General features: G+C 36.0%; 1 protein-coding gene across 1 annotated transcript in view; it reads right to left on the bottom strand.

Moving 5' to 3' along the window:
- The window catches only part of LOC102804305 (ubiquitin carboxyl-terminal hydrolase 48-like), a 63930-nt gene extending 49311 nt beyond the window's left edge, over window positions 1–14619 (bottom strand). Inside the window, exon 1 of the mRNA XM_085490742.1 lies at window positions 14277–14619. Within this exon, the coding sequence (XP_085346868.1) occupies window positions 14277–14422 (146 nt within the window). The 5' untranslated portion in view covers window positions 14423–14619. The remainder of the gene's footprint in view (window positions 1–14276) is intronic.
- Window positions 14620–19601: the final 4982 nt, after the last annotated feature.

Below are 19601 nucleotides of genomic sequence, written 5' to 3'. Positions count from 1 at the left end.
GATTGGTTAATTAGCGACTTGACCTATCCGGTCAATAATACGTCACGTGAGCATTCAAAAGCATGGCGGATATCGTATCGGCTGTTTACATGTGACTGAAATCATTCGCTTACGGGGAAACTAAGTTGAATTTTACTTGCATTTTATAACAATTCAACGAATTTATTTTTCGTGCGTTATTGTAATCACCAATATCAACACTTCGAAAACAAGTAAGTTATTCACTTGAGACCAGCAGCATGGCCGGATCGAGCTACCGTTATGTGATCATTTGCTACTAAGCAGTGCATTCGTGTTTTTATTTGAAACTTCTGTTAGAATATACTTTTCGTTACCAAGAAAATTAAAAAAAAAAAAATGCATATTACATTAAAAATACTGAGTATTTTTTGTATCATGTAGAATTTTTTTTTGATCGTAATTTTTCAACATTTCGTAACGCCTATTTTAGAACCAAAATAAGGCCTTTCACTCTTCCCCTACGCCTATTCAAGAGATTGTACGGTGTATTGTTTGTTTTGTGCATGTGTTGTGGACAAAAAATGACCACGCCCATTTAGTGATTGCAATATGTACGTAATAGAAACCGCACCCCGAACTTGAGCTTTTGATCCCAATTTTTAAATTGATACATTGTAATATAAACCGCGGTTTATAATAGGACTTTAACGGTAATTATGCAAATCAGAAAATTAATATGACCAGATTTGAGTGTAAAACTAATGAGGTCTGCGCAATGTAACAGAAAATCTATGTCTCCAAGTTTAATTGAAATGTGATTAGAACCAAAAAATTATGAATTATTATGCTTATTAGGGAATTAATATGAACAGATTTTTACCCCAAACTAATTAGGTTTGTACATTGTCCTAGAGCATCTTTGTACTAAGTTTCATTGAAATGGAATAATTAGTACCGTGAAAACTCCAAAATTTCGACCCCTCTAAAAATTCGTCCGCCTATTTATTTGCCGGGGTTCGGTGTTTTATTTACCTCCAAATTTTCGACTCCACTAAGAATTGCCGACTCATTCTTATTCGAAAATTGCGACCAGTTTTAGTTTTCCCCCAAACGAAAAAAAACAACGATGTGAGCGTTCAAACGGGACCTTCCTCGAAGGCATGAATCCGGGTTTCTGATTGACTGAGAGATTTTTATTTTATTGGTAACGAAAATATATTCTAAATAAACGAAGTTTCAAATAAAAACGAACACAAAAATCTCAGCATGCTGTGTTTCTGAATTGTTGATTATTACTGTACTCAGTAGTGATTATAATAATGTACACAAAATAAATTTGTTGAATGGTTATGAAATACAAATAAAAGTCAACTTAGTTTCATCGTAAGCGAATGATTCCGGTCTCGTATAAACGTTTGATGCTGTAGGATATCCGCCATGTTCTCTTAGGTCAAATAGGTCAAATCGCTAATTAACCAATCAAAAAGCTGGATGATGCCAACGTGTTCAAATTACCATAGCTTATTTAAATATGTTAATGTTATTGAACGCAATGCGGAAGAGATTGGTGTTGTAGTACGATATTTTGGCTTGGATTTTGATGCGAAAACGGCATGATTTTTTTTAAATAAAAAAATTAGTTGTTTTTAAAAAATAAACTGGTCATCTGAAGAATAATTTAACATTGTTCACAGTGATAACAGCTCATTCTCGAAAGGAAGCTTACCCGCTCACGCTAGTCACGATAAAAATCATACACTTGTACTCTTGAATAGACAGACGTCAATGACTACGGTAAAACTTACTCTATTTTAGCCGGCAGGATTGATTGAAATGTCCAAAAAATGACGCCAAAATACACCTTAAAAGTCCCATTTTATTTTCTTAAATCCCATTTTATTTTTTAATCCAAGGGCGAATTTACGGCAGAATTTGGTCCCTCAAATAAGGGACACGTGAGCTTTGATTCTAACCGGATACATTGCACTGGGTCGGGGAGATAGTTTGCTAAACTTCCATGTATCTTTTGTCCAATGGGTACCTGTACTTCGAACATTCGCAAGTTTTCCTAGGTAGTGCGAGACAGCTTTGTCTTTTGACCTATTAGTTTTGTGCTGACCTCTTCTCCGCGTCTTGATGTTTTGTTTTGCTTGTCATAATACTCACTGATTGATGACTTTGTTTAGATTTTGAGTTACAACTCGGCCACGACCTTTGCTTTTACCGTGAAACATGAGGAAGTTTACGTCAATTGACGGACATTGCATTTTTTAAAAACTAATGAAGCACACTGTCTATCATCCCCATTTTTTCATTTGCTGATTTCTATTCTGAAAAATTCGACCGTCCGAAAATGCACCTTAATTTTGACTCTAAAAACACGTCACATTTCTAACACCAATTATTTAAAACCGGTCGAAATTTTGGAGTTTTTACGGTGCTTTAGATATCAGTGTGAAAGCTTAAAATTGGTTAATTATGCAAATTAGGTAATTAATATGTACAGATTTTAACCCACAATTATTCAGGTTTGTCTATTGTCCTACAGCATCCATGTACATTCATTGATATGTGATGTATAGTACCTGAGATATCAGTGTGAAAGTTGGTTAATTATGCAAATTAGGTGATTAATATGCACAAATATTTACCGGAAACTAATTGGGTCTGCATAATTCTAGATTCATTGAAATGTGATGATTAGTACTTTAGATATCAGTAGAAAAGCTGAAAATTAATTATGCAAATTAGGTAATTAATATGCACAATTATTTACCCTAAAACTAATCAGGTCTCTGCATAGTCCTAAAGGATCTATGTACCAAGTTTCATTGAAATGCGATGATTAGTACTTGAGATACCCGTGGAAAAGCTGAAAATTAACTAATTATGCAAATTAGGTGATTAATATGCACAAATATTTATCAAAAACAATCAATCTCTGCATAGTCCTTGAGTATGTAAGTACCAAGTTTCATTGAAATGTAATGCTAACTACTTATATCAAATGCTGAAAATTAATTAATTATGCAAATTAGGTAATTAATATGTACTGATATTACCATAAAAACTATCAGGTCTGTGCAGTGTCGTATGACATCTATGTACCAAGTTTCATTGAAATGTGATGATTAGTACTTGAGATATCAGTGGAAAAACCGAAAATTGACTAATCATTATGCAAATTAGGTAATTAGTATCCACGGATTATTACCAAAAACTAATCAAAACCTAGCATTAGTTCAGAGCATCTATGTACATCAAAATCCAATGAGTGGTTGTTTAGATATCAGTGGAACAGTCATGGAACCACTAAAAAATAGCTAATTATCATGCAAATTAGGTAATTAATATGCACGGATTTTTACCAAAAATTAATCAAATCTGCGCATATGTTCAGAGCATCTATGTACCAAGTTTCATCAAAATCCAATGAGTGGTTCTTTAGATATCAGTGGAACAGTCATAGAACAGCTAAAAAATAGCCAATTATCATGCAAATTAGGTAACTAACGAGCATGGATTTTTACCAAAACCTAATCAAATCTGCGCATTGGCCCAGAGCATCTATGCACCAAGTTTCATCAAAAACCGATGTATGGTTCTTGAGATAGCAGTGGAACAGTCGGACACACATACACACACACATACACACATACACACATACAGACACACTAACTGCAAAGACTCCCATTTTGTGCTTCGCACATGGGAGTCAATTACAACAAAAATGAATCAAATGTGATGCGAGAATTGAGTCTTATTGAGAATAAATATTAAAATTAATTCAAAATTCAAGAAGCTTGGATACAAATATTAGTGTGCTATATTGAGATGCACAATGTGAAAACAATGCGATCCAAAGAATTGAAGTTTATACTACCCACAGACAATTCTTATTAAAACAAAATGTATACTTTGATTGTATATCCCTGGTTTACATCTGCTTTATTCCAGAAAACCTAGCTACATGTATGCAACAAGTTAATTCAAATCTGATTTTTTGAGATATCAGGAATTTTTCATCAACTAATCACTCCTAATAAATTACAACAGGGCATCTATATTTCTTTGAAATATGACTAATGATACTTTTGTTGAACAAAATTGGCTGATTTATTTAAATTTAATAGGTAATTGATATTCACGGTTCATCTAAAACTAATCAGTTCTATGGATTAATCCAAGAGCACATACATATCAAGACTTTTTGTTGATATATTGATGGAAAAGCTAAAAATAGGCTAATTTATGCAAATTAGACAATTATCATATACAGAATTCAATCAAAAACAGGCCTGTGAAGTATAATTAGTACTCAAGATATTGGTGGAAAGGCCAAAAATTTACTAATCATTATGCAAACAACATAATTAATAATTTGCATAGATTTCAACCTAAAACTAATCAGGAATTTGCATTGTCCCATAACATCTATGTACCAAGTCTCAATAAAATGTTATGATTAGCACTTGACATATCAATGAAAAGACCAAAGATTTACTAATTATATATACCGCAGATAATTAACAAACACTAATCAGGTCTGAGCATTGTCCCAGAGCATGTACCAAGTTTCACACAGACACAAAACAGGGTAACTGTAAAAAATTGCTTGCTTCGCGCAAGGGAGTGATTAAAATGGTTTAACACTAATTTAGGTTCCAATTAAGGAAAACAAAAACTGTTGATAAAATGACAGTAAGTGGTGATGAACACTGGAAAAATCACATACACAAATATAACTACTTTTCTGAGGTTCTAACAGCATTACTTATTATTCAGTCATGGTTTGATACAAAAAATGGAATTCTTTGGTTTGCTATGAAATGAACATAAAACAGAAGGTTGTGTAGTATTCAGGACCTAGTATACAACTACAGTCAAACCTGTGTTAACGACCACCTGTGCAGAGCGGCCACCTGCTCATAGCGACCACCTTAGTACAGTCCCTTCGCAGTTTACACGTTAAAGACACTGGATATAGCGACCACCTGTCCAACGCGACCAGCGACCACCCTATTGTAGACCTATTCACAATTTAACCTTTGTATAACGACCACCAACATTTCCATCAAACGGTCTCAGCAAAAAGACAATAGCTACTTGCGAATCGCTAACAGGAAAGTGGCCACATGTTACGTTCAGATTACCGAGTACGCAATCTTTAGGGCTAATAGACAGGGGTGACCATCGCAACTTGGTTTGTGAAGTTGCGAAAAAGTAAAAAAAAAAGTTGAATATCATGAATAACGTCTGGAGACTGGAAAGATTTTAACAACAAATTAAACAGTTTCATTCAAAGTTTGAAATGAAAAACTAGCTTGTTTCCGATCGGTACTATACTATCGATCCCCAGCCGGCCAGCGGCACTTCTGTGGACTGTCTCGCACATGAAGAGCAAATTCCCCCCGTCTCGAAACAAAGAAAAATGAACCAGTTTTATTAAATGAGAGATGTTTTATTTACCTTGTCGATATGAAATATCCAAACAAAATAATAAAACATTCGTTTATTTCGTTTTCATCGCGGGATTGCAAAATCCGACCTATTTTGGGCGCCATGTTGTCTGTTGTTGATTGTTATAAATTATGCTAATGAAGCTAGCGCATGGGCAAAATGTATTGTTACTTATGAGGGGTCATCTCAGGGTTATTCTCAACAGAAGATGTTTTCTATTTTGATCCTTTTTTTTTATAAAAGGTAATATCAATAATTCGCAATCGAGAAAATTCGTTTCGTTTGGGCAGTTTTGACACGTCGATGCTTGCAACAAACACAGTCCCGTGATAGAGGGACTGTGCAACAAATAACTGTAAAATTGCGTGTACAATCATCGTGTTTCATTTCCGGTTCGTTTGACTTTCTAATTCAACACCGAGAGTTGGAGCAATCGTTACGAGTTTGGTAAATTTTGTTTATTACCAATGCTTCTTCATTTTTAATGCTTGTTTGTTTGTTTTTTTCAAACACGGCAACTTTGCCTGTGCATTTTGTCACAGTGTACAACCGACAGTACTAACGATTGGACTGATTACCGACTGTGATGGAATATGTGTAAGAGACTGGGGGATAAGAGTGTGAAAGACCGAGCTGAAACGCCAATGCGGCCGATCGTTGACAATCGTTCTTATGCATTGAATACACCAATGAATCCATGGGCATAATCACTTGGTTTCAGTGAATTTACATGATATAATTTGTAGTAAAAAAGTAAAGCTGTGTAATTATCCAGATGAAAATGAGTGACTTTTATTAAAAAAGACCTATTCATTGTACAATGTGTAGGTTTGTTTTTATGTTTTCCCGCCCTAATTAATATTCATGATTGAATGAATAAATTAGGCCACCTCCGTATAAAGACCACCTGTCTATAAAGGACAGTTTGGCTCAGTCCACTGACTGTCCTTTATAGACAGGTTTGACTGTATCAAGTTTATTGTCTTTTTGAACTATACTAATTTGATGAGATGCTGAATTGTCTGTTTAAATGTTAATTAAAGTTGAGTTACTAAATGTGGATGTTCAACAACAAAAAATGAAATGTAAATTGCCCAGATTGTTAATTGAACATCAAATTACAATTTAAGCGTGGTTTTGCAAAAGTGGGCATGGTCATTCAGGGCTCGAAATTAACTTTTTTTTCTGGTAGTCCATCTGGGCTACTACTTTTTAAATCTGGTAGCCCAAGATCAATCCCTGGTAGCCCAATATTTTTAAAGCAGTATTTATGCCGTAAAAATAAAAAAGAATATTTTTTTTACAGTCAAACCTGTCTATAGCGGCCACCCAAGGGACTTTGAAATTTTGGCCTTTATAGACAGGTGGCCTTTCTGTACAGGTTCACTAATTTATTCATGAATATTAATTAGGCACTGAATCAATGTATTAAAACAGATCTTGCAACCCCATTTGACACGCACTATTACACTACTGTACACAGTATCCAAACACTTTATTACAAATAAAAAATGTTGGTTTTAAATTGTATTATGTAAACTAAAATCATTTCACAAAAATCGATCATTGCACAATAATGAGTAGTAAGAAAATTAAATGTTTGAAGATTTGTACAGTAAAGTTCATGTTCAGCAGCAGTTTGAGACTCATTTCCTACTAAAGAAATCACTTAGCTTGCTTTGCTTAGCTATTCTGAATTTCTTTGTTTCTTTTAATATCTATTGTGTCTGGTAACTGTTCTAATAAATCGGAGTGTTTCTGGGCTATAGCAAGTTCTTTCAAGGAGAAGGTTGAGGGACAGTTAGCAGTGCTTTATTGATCCCTACAACGTTACATATAGGAAAAGAACACTTATCTATTGTAGTGATGGATCTGAGATGATCTCCTTCCAGTTACGTGACAACTTGAAAGTTTCCTCCCCAATCACAATTCCCTTAACATTTTGTTCATTTTTTTTTTCAAAAATCTTCTCGACCTACCTCACTTACGAAATGGTTGATCCCTAATCAAAACATTACTTTGCGCAATCAAAATCTGTGCGACTTCCATGTTATTGTACTAATGCAACAATAGAAACATGTGAAATATGTCTGGCGACTTTGGCCAGTGAACTGAGGTCAATTTAACACCATTGTTAAAAGCATCTATTGTTAAATCACAGTCCCTCTCTCCCTGGTCTAGAAACGGTCATTGTATTAGGTGTGAATTGGTCTCCTTCCCTGGCAAAGGTGCATTGCGGGTGTGGGCAAAGCATTGTCACGTGATCAGTACATGATTTGACATCGTCAATGTTATGTATTTTTTTACAACTTTGTTGTTTATTCCAGAATTCGTACTTTTTCACATAGTTTTTTAATCAGGATATCTGTATAAGGTCATATTTTAGCCGGCGAGTAGTTTTTTAATTTATCTATTTCACCAGCAGCAACACATTTTAGCAACAAATTTTCATACCTTTACCAAGATATTTGTCGTTTTTGATTTTGGGGTGATTGAAATGAACTCTATTTTATTTACCATACTTCTCGGTGCGAAACCAATATTTGTCTTCGATTTTGACATTTTATGATCGAAACATATCATTAAAAATTGGTGGGCTGATTTGTTATTTGTCACACCGCATTTTATTAATGTTAAATCGAGCGACTTTTATGGATGCTTTTTAGATCGTAAATGCAAATGGCGACGTTTTGAAATGACAATGTACTCAATTCTGTGCTAAAAAAATCATTTATATACAAACATTGAAGCATTGTTATATACTTTTGCATAGAATAAAGTCATTAGTTGTATGGTTATGAACTGTTATGAACCCCCCAAGAATCAGAAATATCACAGGTTTTTTGATCGACTACGTTAACATGAACGACGCCATTTTGACAAGATTTGTTTAGCGATGTCAGCATGTTGGCACGCGAAGTTTTTTCCCTATTAAAACGAGAAAATGAACATAATTCCCGATATTAATCTATGCATTGCAGGAACTGGATGTTTATGAGTTGGTAGGCTGGTTGTGATGCGTATCAGGGCTCAAAAAAACCAAATTTCATAGTGATAATTTTGTTTACAAGTTTGTTTACGTTGTGGTTGCCCGAATTTGAAGTCAAAGTGAAGTCATACAATGAGGTATCGCTTTGCATGATGGTAACTTTTGAAGGTATTTTAATCTGTCTGACTTCCTGACTCCCTCGGCCCGCGTGTGAACGGTTTGTTTACCCAAAATAGTTGAATGAATTTAGTTGGACGAGAGATCGATAGGCAGTAACGGAAGCGACTCTACTTTTTGACCCGAGTTATCATAACCCCGGAAGAACAAGAAAGCACATGCGCAAGGCTAATTAGCATAATTTATTTGGATGGATAAACAACAGGCATGGACGTTGTGTTGATTTTTTTCGTTTTTGCTATCAGTTCCAGTTTATTTTACATGCGTATTTATCGATATTTATAGGAGTTCAAAGTGAATAAATATCGATACTAAATAACAAGTGAGTTGTTATGTTTTTTTGTTGATAATCAATTTGATTGGTGATTTACCGTCGGTATTCCGATTCACCCCAGCCACATGCATAGGGACTGTGACTGTGTCCGGGCGACTCACAAAACTTTTGCGGGTCGTCATCGTTGTGGTTGCTCGATTCATTCATTGAACAAAATTGTAAGTTATTCCCATGGTAAACATATTTCAACAAAACATTAATGACAGCATGTTTTTTTATCAAGACACTTTCAAATTCCTAATTATGTTTTGGGGTAGCCATCGGTACGGTGTGCTTGCCGTGGTAAACTGAATTATAAACAAGAATAAAACATAATTGCCGAAGCCATCGGTTGAATGAAAGGTGTGAAAACGTGCTAAGTTTGTCCTTTGTGAGCTTGTTAGTTGGCTGAGATGGAAGGCAGTAGTCTGCAAGACATCCGGGAACTATGTCCGTTATATGCAGTTCAACTGATCACTGTGACCGCTGAAGCATGGCCGTTGGCCGCGTTAGGCAGGTGGCCGCTATAAACAGGGTACTTTACATGTAAAATGCGTAGGGACTGTTCGGTTGTGGCCGCTATATGCAGATGGCCGTTAACACAGGTTTGACTGTATAAACAAATGTCACGTTCAGTACATTATTTTGACAGGTAGATAATGTTTCATATATTTGAATGTACCGGTACTAATTTCCTATAGACAGGAGAACCTAACTGAAATAAAGAGTTCATGTTTTATAGTTTCACTGCTTTCACTCATTGTGCATTGTGAAATACTGCAAATTCTAAGTTTAAAGTTTTAATGTTACAGTATTCAATTTTATTGTCACAAAACTTAAATTGCCACAAAAAAAATTATCTTGATTGTACCGTATAATACCTCATATAGGCGCCACTTTGATACATTTTCATTTCTGTTTGGCGCTATTTTGAGGTCACATTTTGACAACTTTATTGCAAATGGCGCTTAATTGAACTAACACTCAGAACTAACACCACGGTAACGTAGTCCTGTCTATACAATGTACTTGATTCTGTTTGGTTTTTAAATAAAAGAAATCACGTTTTTTCATTAAATATTTTGGCGTACTAGTAATTGGACATTTAAATTATTCCGGATGCCTAATATAGTCTAATCATAGACCTTTTAAGGTCTATGGTCTAATTTAAGTTTTACCGTAGTCATTGATGCCTATTCAAGAGTATGATTTTTATGGTGACTAGCGTGAATGGGTAAGCTTTGTTTCAACAATGAGCTGGTATCACTATAAACAATGTTAAATTATTCTTCAAATGCTCATTTTATCGTTAGAAAACAACTAATTTTTTTGTTTTAAAAAAAAAAATCATCCCATTTTCCCATCTAAATCCAAGCCAAAAGATCGTACTACAATATCGGCAAATCTCTTCCATGATGCGTTCAATAACATTAACTTATTTAAATGAGCTATGAGCAAGTTGGCATCATCCACCATTTTGATTGGTTAATTTGCGATTATCAGGTCAAAGAACTCTGTCCCAGGTCAAAGCATTGCCGATATTCTCCAGCATCAAGTGTTTAATATGCGTTTGGAATCATTCGCTTACGATGAAACTAAGTTGCATTTCATAACAAATCAACGAATTTATTTTTTTATAAGTTAGAATATAATCACTACTGACTAATAATCAAAAATTGGACGAGCAAAATAATTAATTAAATCATGCAACAAGCGAGAAGGACAATGCATTGTTGCCTCTGCAAGTTGCTTAACACGTCACCCTGACATACCCGAAGAAGGTAATGTTTTTTAAATATAAGGACGCACAATTTTAAACGAAATATATGGGAGGGTGATTGTTATTTGTATCATCAAGCTAGTTAGCATGTTATAGTCCAATACACACACAGGCCATCATAAAAAGAATTCAATGGGCAGTGAGGAAAAGGGCGATTTTTGCCCTCGGAGAATTTTTTAAGGGCAGGTGTAGTAGGCGAGAAATCGCGCGTCCTAGAGTAAATACTGTCTCATCCCGGATTTTTGGTAAGCCCACTGGAGCTACCGAATTTGAAAAGTGGTAGCCAATTTTCGAGCCCTGTCATTTTTGTAAGTGGGTATGGTCATGTTTTCGTAACTTGAACAATTCAGTATCTCTAATTCATATATCCTGTATTTGTATACTTACTAACATTAATATGTTACAATAACAGTGTAGGAAATTTGTCCAGATTACATACCAGACATCAGGGCTGGTAACTTTCAAAAGTTACAAGCCCTGCTAAAATGTTACCAGTCCCGCACATTTTTTTCAATTATTTTCGCACACACACACACAAATAAACACAAGTTGTATACAATATACTATGCACGGTTTATTTTAACAACAAAGTAGCTGTAAAGAACATGCATATTCAGAACATGATATATCAGATGTCTGTGTCACTGTTGCTCTCGGCTAGATCAGAAAAATCTGAACCATAGTCAGAATTTAATCCAGCTACCAAATGAGCATTACCATCTGTTACAGCCTCGGAATAGCTTGTCTAACCTGTCAACACTTTTACCATTCAACATTTCGATGATTCTATCAGCAGGAAGTTGCTTTGGTGGTGGGGCATTCTTTGCTTCGAATATCGATTTGGCTTGTTTATGACCAATTGACATTTCATGGCATGTAAGGGCATCATGTTTTAAGTTGGTACATCCCTTTCCGTACTTACGGAGTTTGTCTGGTATTTTGCGGTTTGATAACGGCCCGTAAATAGCCCGGCAGATACGGCAATACACCGTATGATTACTGGTGTCATCGGTGACCAGCCATTCTTTGAACACCGTCTTCCAGCTTGGAACTATTTTGCGAGTACGTTTTGACTGGTCATACTCCTTATTTGCCGCAATTCTATCGATGCTCGACTTCTGTTTCTTTGTTGGAGGGTCTATCCCCCAAAAACGATACATGTTGTACGCGAAATGAAAACTTTGTAAACAAACTACGCAACGATAGAACTGGTCAGGAGTCACCGGAAGTCTCACTGCACCATGGGAGATAGGACCTGACCCGAGGTCACGTACCTATTATTATGTTAATAAGTCAATGGATTCCGTGTTGTGGGTTGAGAATGCGTGTCGGCAAGTCGCGATGTGAGATGGCAATGCAATATTTTCATAGTTTTGGCTGATCACGTTTCTGTTTAAAATGTTTAGAGCACACATAAAGAATGGTAGCTTGTTTTTATTTTAATTTCGGCGGAAGAATGTGGTAACATGTTACCCGACCATCGGACAGGGAAGTTTGAAATTCAACCAGTCCGATACGAAAGTTACCCGTCTCGGGCGTGCGGACGGGCAGGAATTTCCTACACTGACAATAACCTCAATACTTAACATTCATTAACTAGCAGTATGTCACAACATGTAAACTTTTATACTATCATTAACAAATGTTTCACATCATTCCAGGGTTCTCCACGAGGGGTTTTTACAGGGCGCCGCGCCCTGTTATCTGAAATTGGCGCCCTGTTTAAATTGTCAGCGCCCTGTTATATTTCCTGTGCGCCCTGCATGATCCCAGACAAAGAATTGTTTACAAAACAGGCCAACACTCATTGTCTTCCGAAGATGATTCATCGTGCTCAGGGTAACTGGTTCATTGTTTTAAGGTGCAACTGTGAAAATTCCGGTTTGTTATCGTAGCAGATCACCGTGATGTGATAACACCACCAAACAAAAAATTACAAGTTTTTTCAACATGATTAAAAATGAACATGTGGCCTAGAAAAGTGCATTATCGTACCAATATTTTTACTGCCAGGGTAACGTCAAATATATAAAATCGTTATCGGTAAAACTATTCGTTAAACATAAGGTCTATGGTTAAAACCAAGTTCACGCCGTGACTAGGTAGCGGCAACATCGTCACCGCCGAGTGGAACAAAGGCAGCAACTGGGCAGCTATGCACTTGCATGATCGGTAAACGACCAGCGCAGCCGACGTACCATCACAGACATTGCTGATCACCAAAAAGTCCACACGAATGCTTGCTTGAACATGTAAATGTTTATATTTAAATGTCACTATTTAAAGTTGAATTTTCTTTAAATCACGATTTAAAAACCCCGGTAAAACGGCCATGCTTTCAACTCGCATCATAAGTGGAGGAAATAAATTTACTTGTGTTCTTTTGGAACAAATATTCTGATTGGTTGTTTTTTGCGCTTTGGCCAATCAAAAGCATCGTTACATAGTATCAGGGTGCACACAGTAAAATGAACTGTTTCCGGGTCATAGCTGTTTTCAACGAAGCAGACATCAACAAACTTTCGATTCGAATGAAAATTATTCTTTTAAGTATGTATTTTGTTTTTTTATACCTAATTCTATTATTTTTGATAGTAACTGTTAAATGCATATCGAAAATCTTCTATTGTGTACATTTTATTTCGTTTGATCACTTTGGTTTTTGGTGCCATTCATGCAAGTTTTTTAATGAACCAATTACGAACGTTTGTGCGACATACATTTTATTTTGCTTCGTGCAAATAAATATAAATCATAAATATAAATTTTTGCTAAAAATTAAATAAAGCATGTATGTATCTATTTGGGAAAATAAATTAACAAACTTGTTACGTCTTTTTCTGGACTCGATCATTACTTGTAAACAACTTATGTCGCCGCTTGAGGAATCGTGCAGCTAAAATCAGCTGATTGTACGTGCTGACGTTTACTTAATAATAGCTCTTCAAAATTCCTATTCATTTTGTAATAATAAATATATATTATGCATATGTAATAATATGTAGATTAATAGATTTTTTGGTTTCCATTTTTCAACATCCTTGCCAATGATGCACGTTACAAATGTGCCACGCCCACTTCACATTGGCGCGCCCTGTTTAATTTTCAAACCGTGGAGAACCCTGCATTCAATGGTGTGTTTATTGTATCTTTGTTTGTGAACAAAATATAAATACTGAGATAGCAGATATAAATGACAAGAGTCAAGTAAAAGTTGTTGTTTTAGAGAATTAATGAGACAAGGGAAGATACTCACGAATTTGCATAGTGAAATTAAAATTACCCATGAGCACTCGGTGCAATACCTGGGATTGAGTGGTTCCCTTTTAAGTGTTTTTAGCAATATTTAGTTTTTGGAAATGATGTTATACAATAAACTGTTCACTATGCAGAAACATATGCCATGATTCTAAGGTGTCCGTGTACAAGTATACTAGTATTTACACACTTGACTCAAGCACAGTCCCTCTATGATAGAGCATGGAGCTAAATGCTCCATGGATAGAGGGACTGTGACTCAAGTAAATGAATTGAGGGACTGTCATTGTTTATACTACGACACGATTGTCGGTAATGTTTGCAATCAGCCTACTCACCGACATGTTCCGAGTTTACAGGGCTTCAGTTTCACTCTATACGCTGTTTCGATGTGATCTTGAGTGACTTTAGTTGGATCAGTTGTTTCTGCCCATTTCCAAGCCGCTTTATCAAGTTGTTGTTTTGGTGCCATCTTTCGCATCATCCAAAATGCTACGCATACAATTAAAAAAATGAGATGTTGCAGGTTTCCCAGGTCATAGAAATTAGAATACACTATTTTTCGACGTCTGTCCGCTATTTCCAAAGAAAAGAGATCTGTATTATCAATAACGGAGAAAATATTTATGCGACGCAATATTACAACTGAACGTCCGCCATTTTGTCCATTCGCGCCATTTTGCCACTGCTAGATTTTCAGACCGAATGTTCGAAAATCCTTTAGTTTTATTGTATGGTGAAGTGTCCGATCAACGTAAACTTTGATTATACATATTATATTTATAAACATGTATATTCTCGACATAATTCCCAAAATAATTCAAAGAACTGGACGAATAACGTGATTCCGTGTTATTTGAAGAATACTTTTCAAGCCAAATAGGAACAGCTCATTTAAAACTTACGGGGGGGGGGCTTGGTGATTGTGTCGCTTTTCGCAGTAGTTCTGTGTGTATAGTGGCCATTTGTTTATCAGTTGTATAATACGTGAAAGAACTTGAGATTTGAGCAAAGTGTCAAATTCCAAATGTTGAAAACGATGCACAGGTTTTCTAAAACACCAATATTTTGCTGTTGTATGTATTACAGCAAAACAAGCATTTACACTTGTGAAATCAATGCCCCTGAGGTGCACCTGGTAGACGTTCGTATATTTGATTACCATCACAATAATATAGGGATTTGATTTTCCAAAGGATTGTGAGATAGAAAATTGAACCATAGAGGGCGTTTTGGAGTGCAAATCATTTTTAATACAGCCCTGCGCTAACATCAACTCGTTACTGTAAACCACTCCCTTTGTCAAGCAACGATTTTTTTTTTTAAATTGTATGGTTATATTATTGAACTTTCCCTTAATTTCCGTTAAGTTCTTTTCATAAAGTTAGGTAAGTGTAGCCGATTTATACTCATTCATTTATTCTATGTTTTATTATTTCCCACATCATAGTGGGAAAAAACATTCATCTTTCTCCACTGTTACTTTGATGAACACTGTTGTTGTCACGTATCAAAATATTGCTTATATTTGGTCCTCTGTTACTTCAGTTATCAATGCTACTGCCGTCTTCTCTGTTGTTAAGCTTGTGTCCATCGTCTATCTCTTGACATCTTGGTCTTCTTTGGATTCTAGATGAGATCTGAACATTTCTTGGCTGATGATTAGTATGGCTATTTCTGGGATTATTTCTTTGGTATGAGCAACATAGTATTTTTCTGTAATTCTGTTGACCTTGAAGATGAAGTTGAACATTCTGAATTGATATTTCTTCAAATTGATCTTTGGTAGTTTCAACATCACTGGAAAAACCGGTATTGCACTTTTGGTTTACCTTAACATTTCCTGTAACTTTAAGTTGAAACTTAGGTGCATCACGTGACCATTCGTTTATTTGATTTCCATCGCAGCAATAGACTTATAAGAAGTGGCTGACAATACGGTGAATTATGATACATTCTATTATGATTTCAGGAACTGCAAATTGGTCAAATGCAAACACGCCGGCAAAACTCTACTTTGGGCTAGTTGTTTATACTCTCCTGAACAGTAAAATAAGATTACCCCAACATATGCAACATTTATAAATTTCGTTGTTTTTCGGTGTTATCCCGACGTACTACGTCAATGTCCCGACTTTAGCTGTCTCCGTCGGCTCTTGGACTGGCGCTCCACTGTAAGAAATATATGGAACAGTTGTGCTCGTCTTTGCAACGTATAACGTTCATTGTATCTATCGGCGCCTTAAGTTGTGGTATGGACGAACTTTTCATAACAAACCTGCTGCGACCAAAACTCAATATTATTCGTTGGAACCATAACTATGTGTCACACGCAACGTAATATTACCGTAATTGGTATAGTACAGGTGTGATGGTTCAAATACCAAAATGGCAACAGTAACAGAAAGACTTCCCTGGCGGCGATGATAAAATACGAACATGGAGCCAACAGATGAGGTTTCAACTGGTACTGGTATTATTATACTCTGCAAACATCAAGTACAATAACGCGGTAAAACTCCACTACTCCAATAACTAGATACTTAAACTCCAATACAATTCAACGAGATCTCCAATCTCAACTCAGTGCTGAACAACTCCCCTATATATATACCCACACTATCAATAAATAGACCATTACATCAGCATGCATAATGAGTCTGAAATTTACTATAAATTTCTAGAATGTTCCATTACCTTCTATTGCCTCCTACAGTGTTCTATTACCTATTCAATCAGTTCTAAACAAAATCTAGAATATTCCACCCAGACACAGTACGGTTCTAGAACATTCTCAGTGACACGGAAGTGGTAAATAAGTCGTATGCGACACTATACTATAACTGGACTATAACTATTCTCAAACAGAAATAACTTTTTGCGTCAAGCTGATGTCATTGAACTTGGTGTCGTGTGAAAAATATGAAACATTAAATAAATGGTGCAGTATGAAAACGAAGAACGCAAAAGTAGTTGTCAAAATTCGGTAGTTATTTTAAGCATTTGGTTTGTAGATATGATTATTTCTACCAATACATAAAAAAATATGTTCAAAAATGTACTAACGTTTCCGAAGGTTCTATTATATTATCCATAGTTACTATACGCTGAATGCATTGTAAGTTGGGGTGTAAGAAACGTTCGAGTTGGTGAAAGTTATTAATTACTGTCACCACGTTCAGCTACCCTCCTTAAAACCAAATTTCTTTCAGCATACAGGTCCGATTTCCAGTTCATGTGTGTTATGCTGCCCTCAACGTTTATACTTAATATAGCCTGTAAAATATCGACTGGTAAACAGACAGAAACCTACATAACTAAAGAAACTAAACAAGAAATACACACAAACAAATACATTTAAAAAATGAAGGGGAAACTATTGCAGGATCTGATTGACTTGGAAAAACACAATTCCACAAACCTCTATTCACCACAGTTAAAACAAGGATTCAACATTTGGTGCACTTTGGGCTCATGAAAGGGCAGCAAAACTTGTATCCAGTCCATAAAGGTTTTATCATAAACCTTATAGATGTAATTAAAATTTTACCACAGTGTGACCTCAAACATACGACGTAAATTCGAATGACGCGTTTGTTTTGATTGGTGAAAGACGCAGGGCCAGGCGTGATACGGGAAATTATTGCCCTGGTGTGAGGGCGCACTTCTTATAGCGTTACGAGGCCAGGCAATACGAGGTGTATGATACATGATATGTACCACCTACTCAACCACTCTATTCACCGAGCAGTTATGTGTCAACGACGCAATCGTAACAGTGAATGCTATGGAAAGCCGTACGGGACCATGCTGGGTCGATATAAATTGCATGGTAAAACATATAGCTTCAAAATTTAGCTGCTTCTTCAACAAAAGTGCGATTTCCGATGTCTACGTTTACAAATTGGAGTAGTAGCAATCAGCGCCAAACTTATTCACAGTCGTCGCCAATTAATTAGTAGTTGTCGCAAAGCGAGTTGTAGTAGTCGCGATTTAACGGGTGATGATTTGTAGAAGTCACTAACCCACTACAGCGTATTTGTCGCTGACGCGGTTCCTTAATTTATAGACGACGACACTTCATTTTCCAAGTTGTCGAAGCAAACAAGTACCCCTACTAGACAACGCTACTTGCTATTTTCAAGTTGTCGACGCAAAACGAGTCCCCCTAGGTGACTTTCCTTTTTTCATTTCAAGTTGACGCAGACGCATTTTTGCTAGTAGTCGACGACGCACATTTACGGTGGCCCATATATACAATTAGTCCGCTACATGAAAATCCGTCAGCTATTTGAAAATCGTTCAGCTACTTGAAAAAAGTCGGTCGGCTACTTGAAAATTGCTCCGTTACATGAAAATCGGTCGGCTACATGAAAATCGGTCGGCTACATGAAAATCGGCCGGCTATATGAAAATCGGTCGGTTACATGAAAATCGGTCGGTTACGTGAAAATCGGTCGGCTACATGAAAATCAGTCGGCTATATGAAAATCGGTCGGCTACATGAAAATCGGTCGGCTATATGAAAATCGGTCGGCTATATGAAAATCGGTCGGTTACATGAAAATCGGTCGGTTACGTGAAAATCGGTCGGTTACATGAAAATCGGTCGGTTACGTGAAAATCGGTCGGCTATATGAAAATCGGTCGGCTACATGAAAATCGGTCGGCTACATGAAAATCGGTCGGCTAATCGGTCGGCTACATGAAAATCGGTCGACTACATGAAAATCGGTCGGTTACTTGAAAATCACGGTAACACAAATTATTAATTTTTTAAAGAAAACAAGCGGGAAACTATATGCACCCCAATGAGCTAAAGATGATGCATTTGTGTCTCGTATTGTTTAATTATTTTTAAATCTATATAACGGCATAGTGTAAAACTCGTATGTATATTTACTAAAATCTTGCTACACGTGACGTGCAATGAAGAGTTTAAATTTAAATCGAAAGCAATGAATTGACATAAACACGTAGCTCTTTAAACGAACTTTGCGAAGAAATACTACGCGTGATAATTTACGCATGTTTTGCAATAAATTGCATACTAGTATATATTGTTCGCTGTTATTGTAATTAACATTATTGTTGTTTAGGAGTTAAAATGGTTTAGAAATCTATTTATGTATTATTATCACCACCGGAGGAGGGATACACGTGTTCACGTGGTTTTGAATCGTCACCTGGTTTGTTTCTACTATTATAATACTACGTCGTACAACTTCATCTATCTAGTACTCAAATACCAATTTGATCTACGCATATATCCGTTTTGGCAATTGAGATTCTGTCATCGTTTTTAATATCCAAAGTACATGATTAGTTTTCGTCCGTTCTTGAGTATTACAAATCATTATTATAGTTCATATAGAAATATTTTGTTTATACCACATAGCGTTTATTGGAAAATATTGCGTCATGTAACTACGACTCGTCTCAATTGGCCATGTTGTACCGGAGCACCGAGTTGCTGACGTTATATGACATATTTTTATAGCTCCATTGGTAAGGCTGTTTTAAACAAATCTATACCTCGTCATAGATCATTTGAAGGTGATCAAATTATGATTGAGTATACCTCATTATAGACCAAACATCAGCCATGATATGTGCATGGGCTTTATGAGCGAGATTTTTTCTTGTCGTTTTTCGCTTTCTTT

Source organism: Saccoglossus kowalevskii, chromosome 15, assembly GCF_978046115.1.
Source record: "Saccoglossus kowalevskii chromosome 15, keSacKowa6.1, whole genome shotgun sequence".
Taxonomy (NCBI): Eukaryota; Metazoa; Hemichordata; class Enteropneusta; family Harrimaniidae; genus Saccoglossus; species Saccoglossus kowalevskii.
The sequence above is the reverse complement of the archived record's forward strand: the minus strand, read 5'-3'. Positions and strand labels throughout refer to the sequence as shown.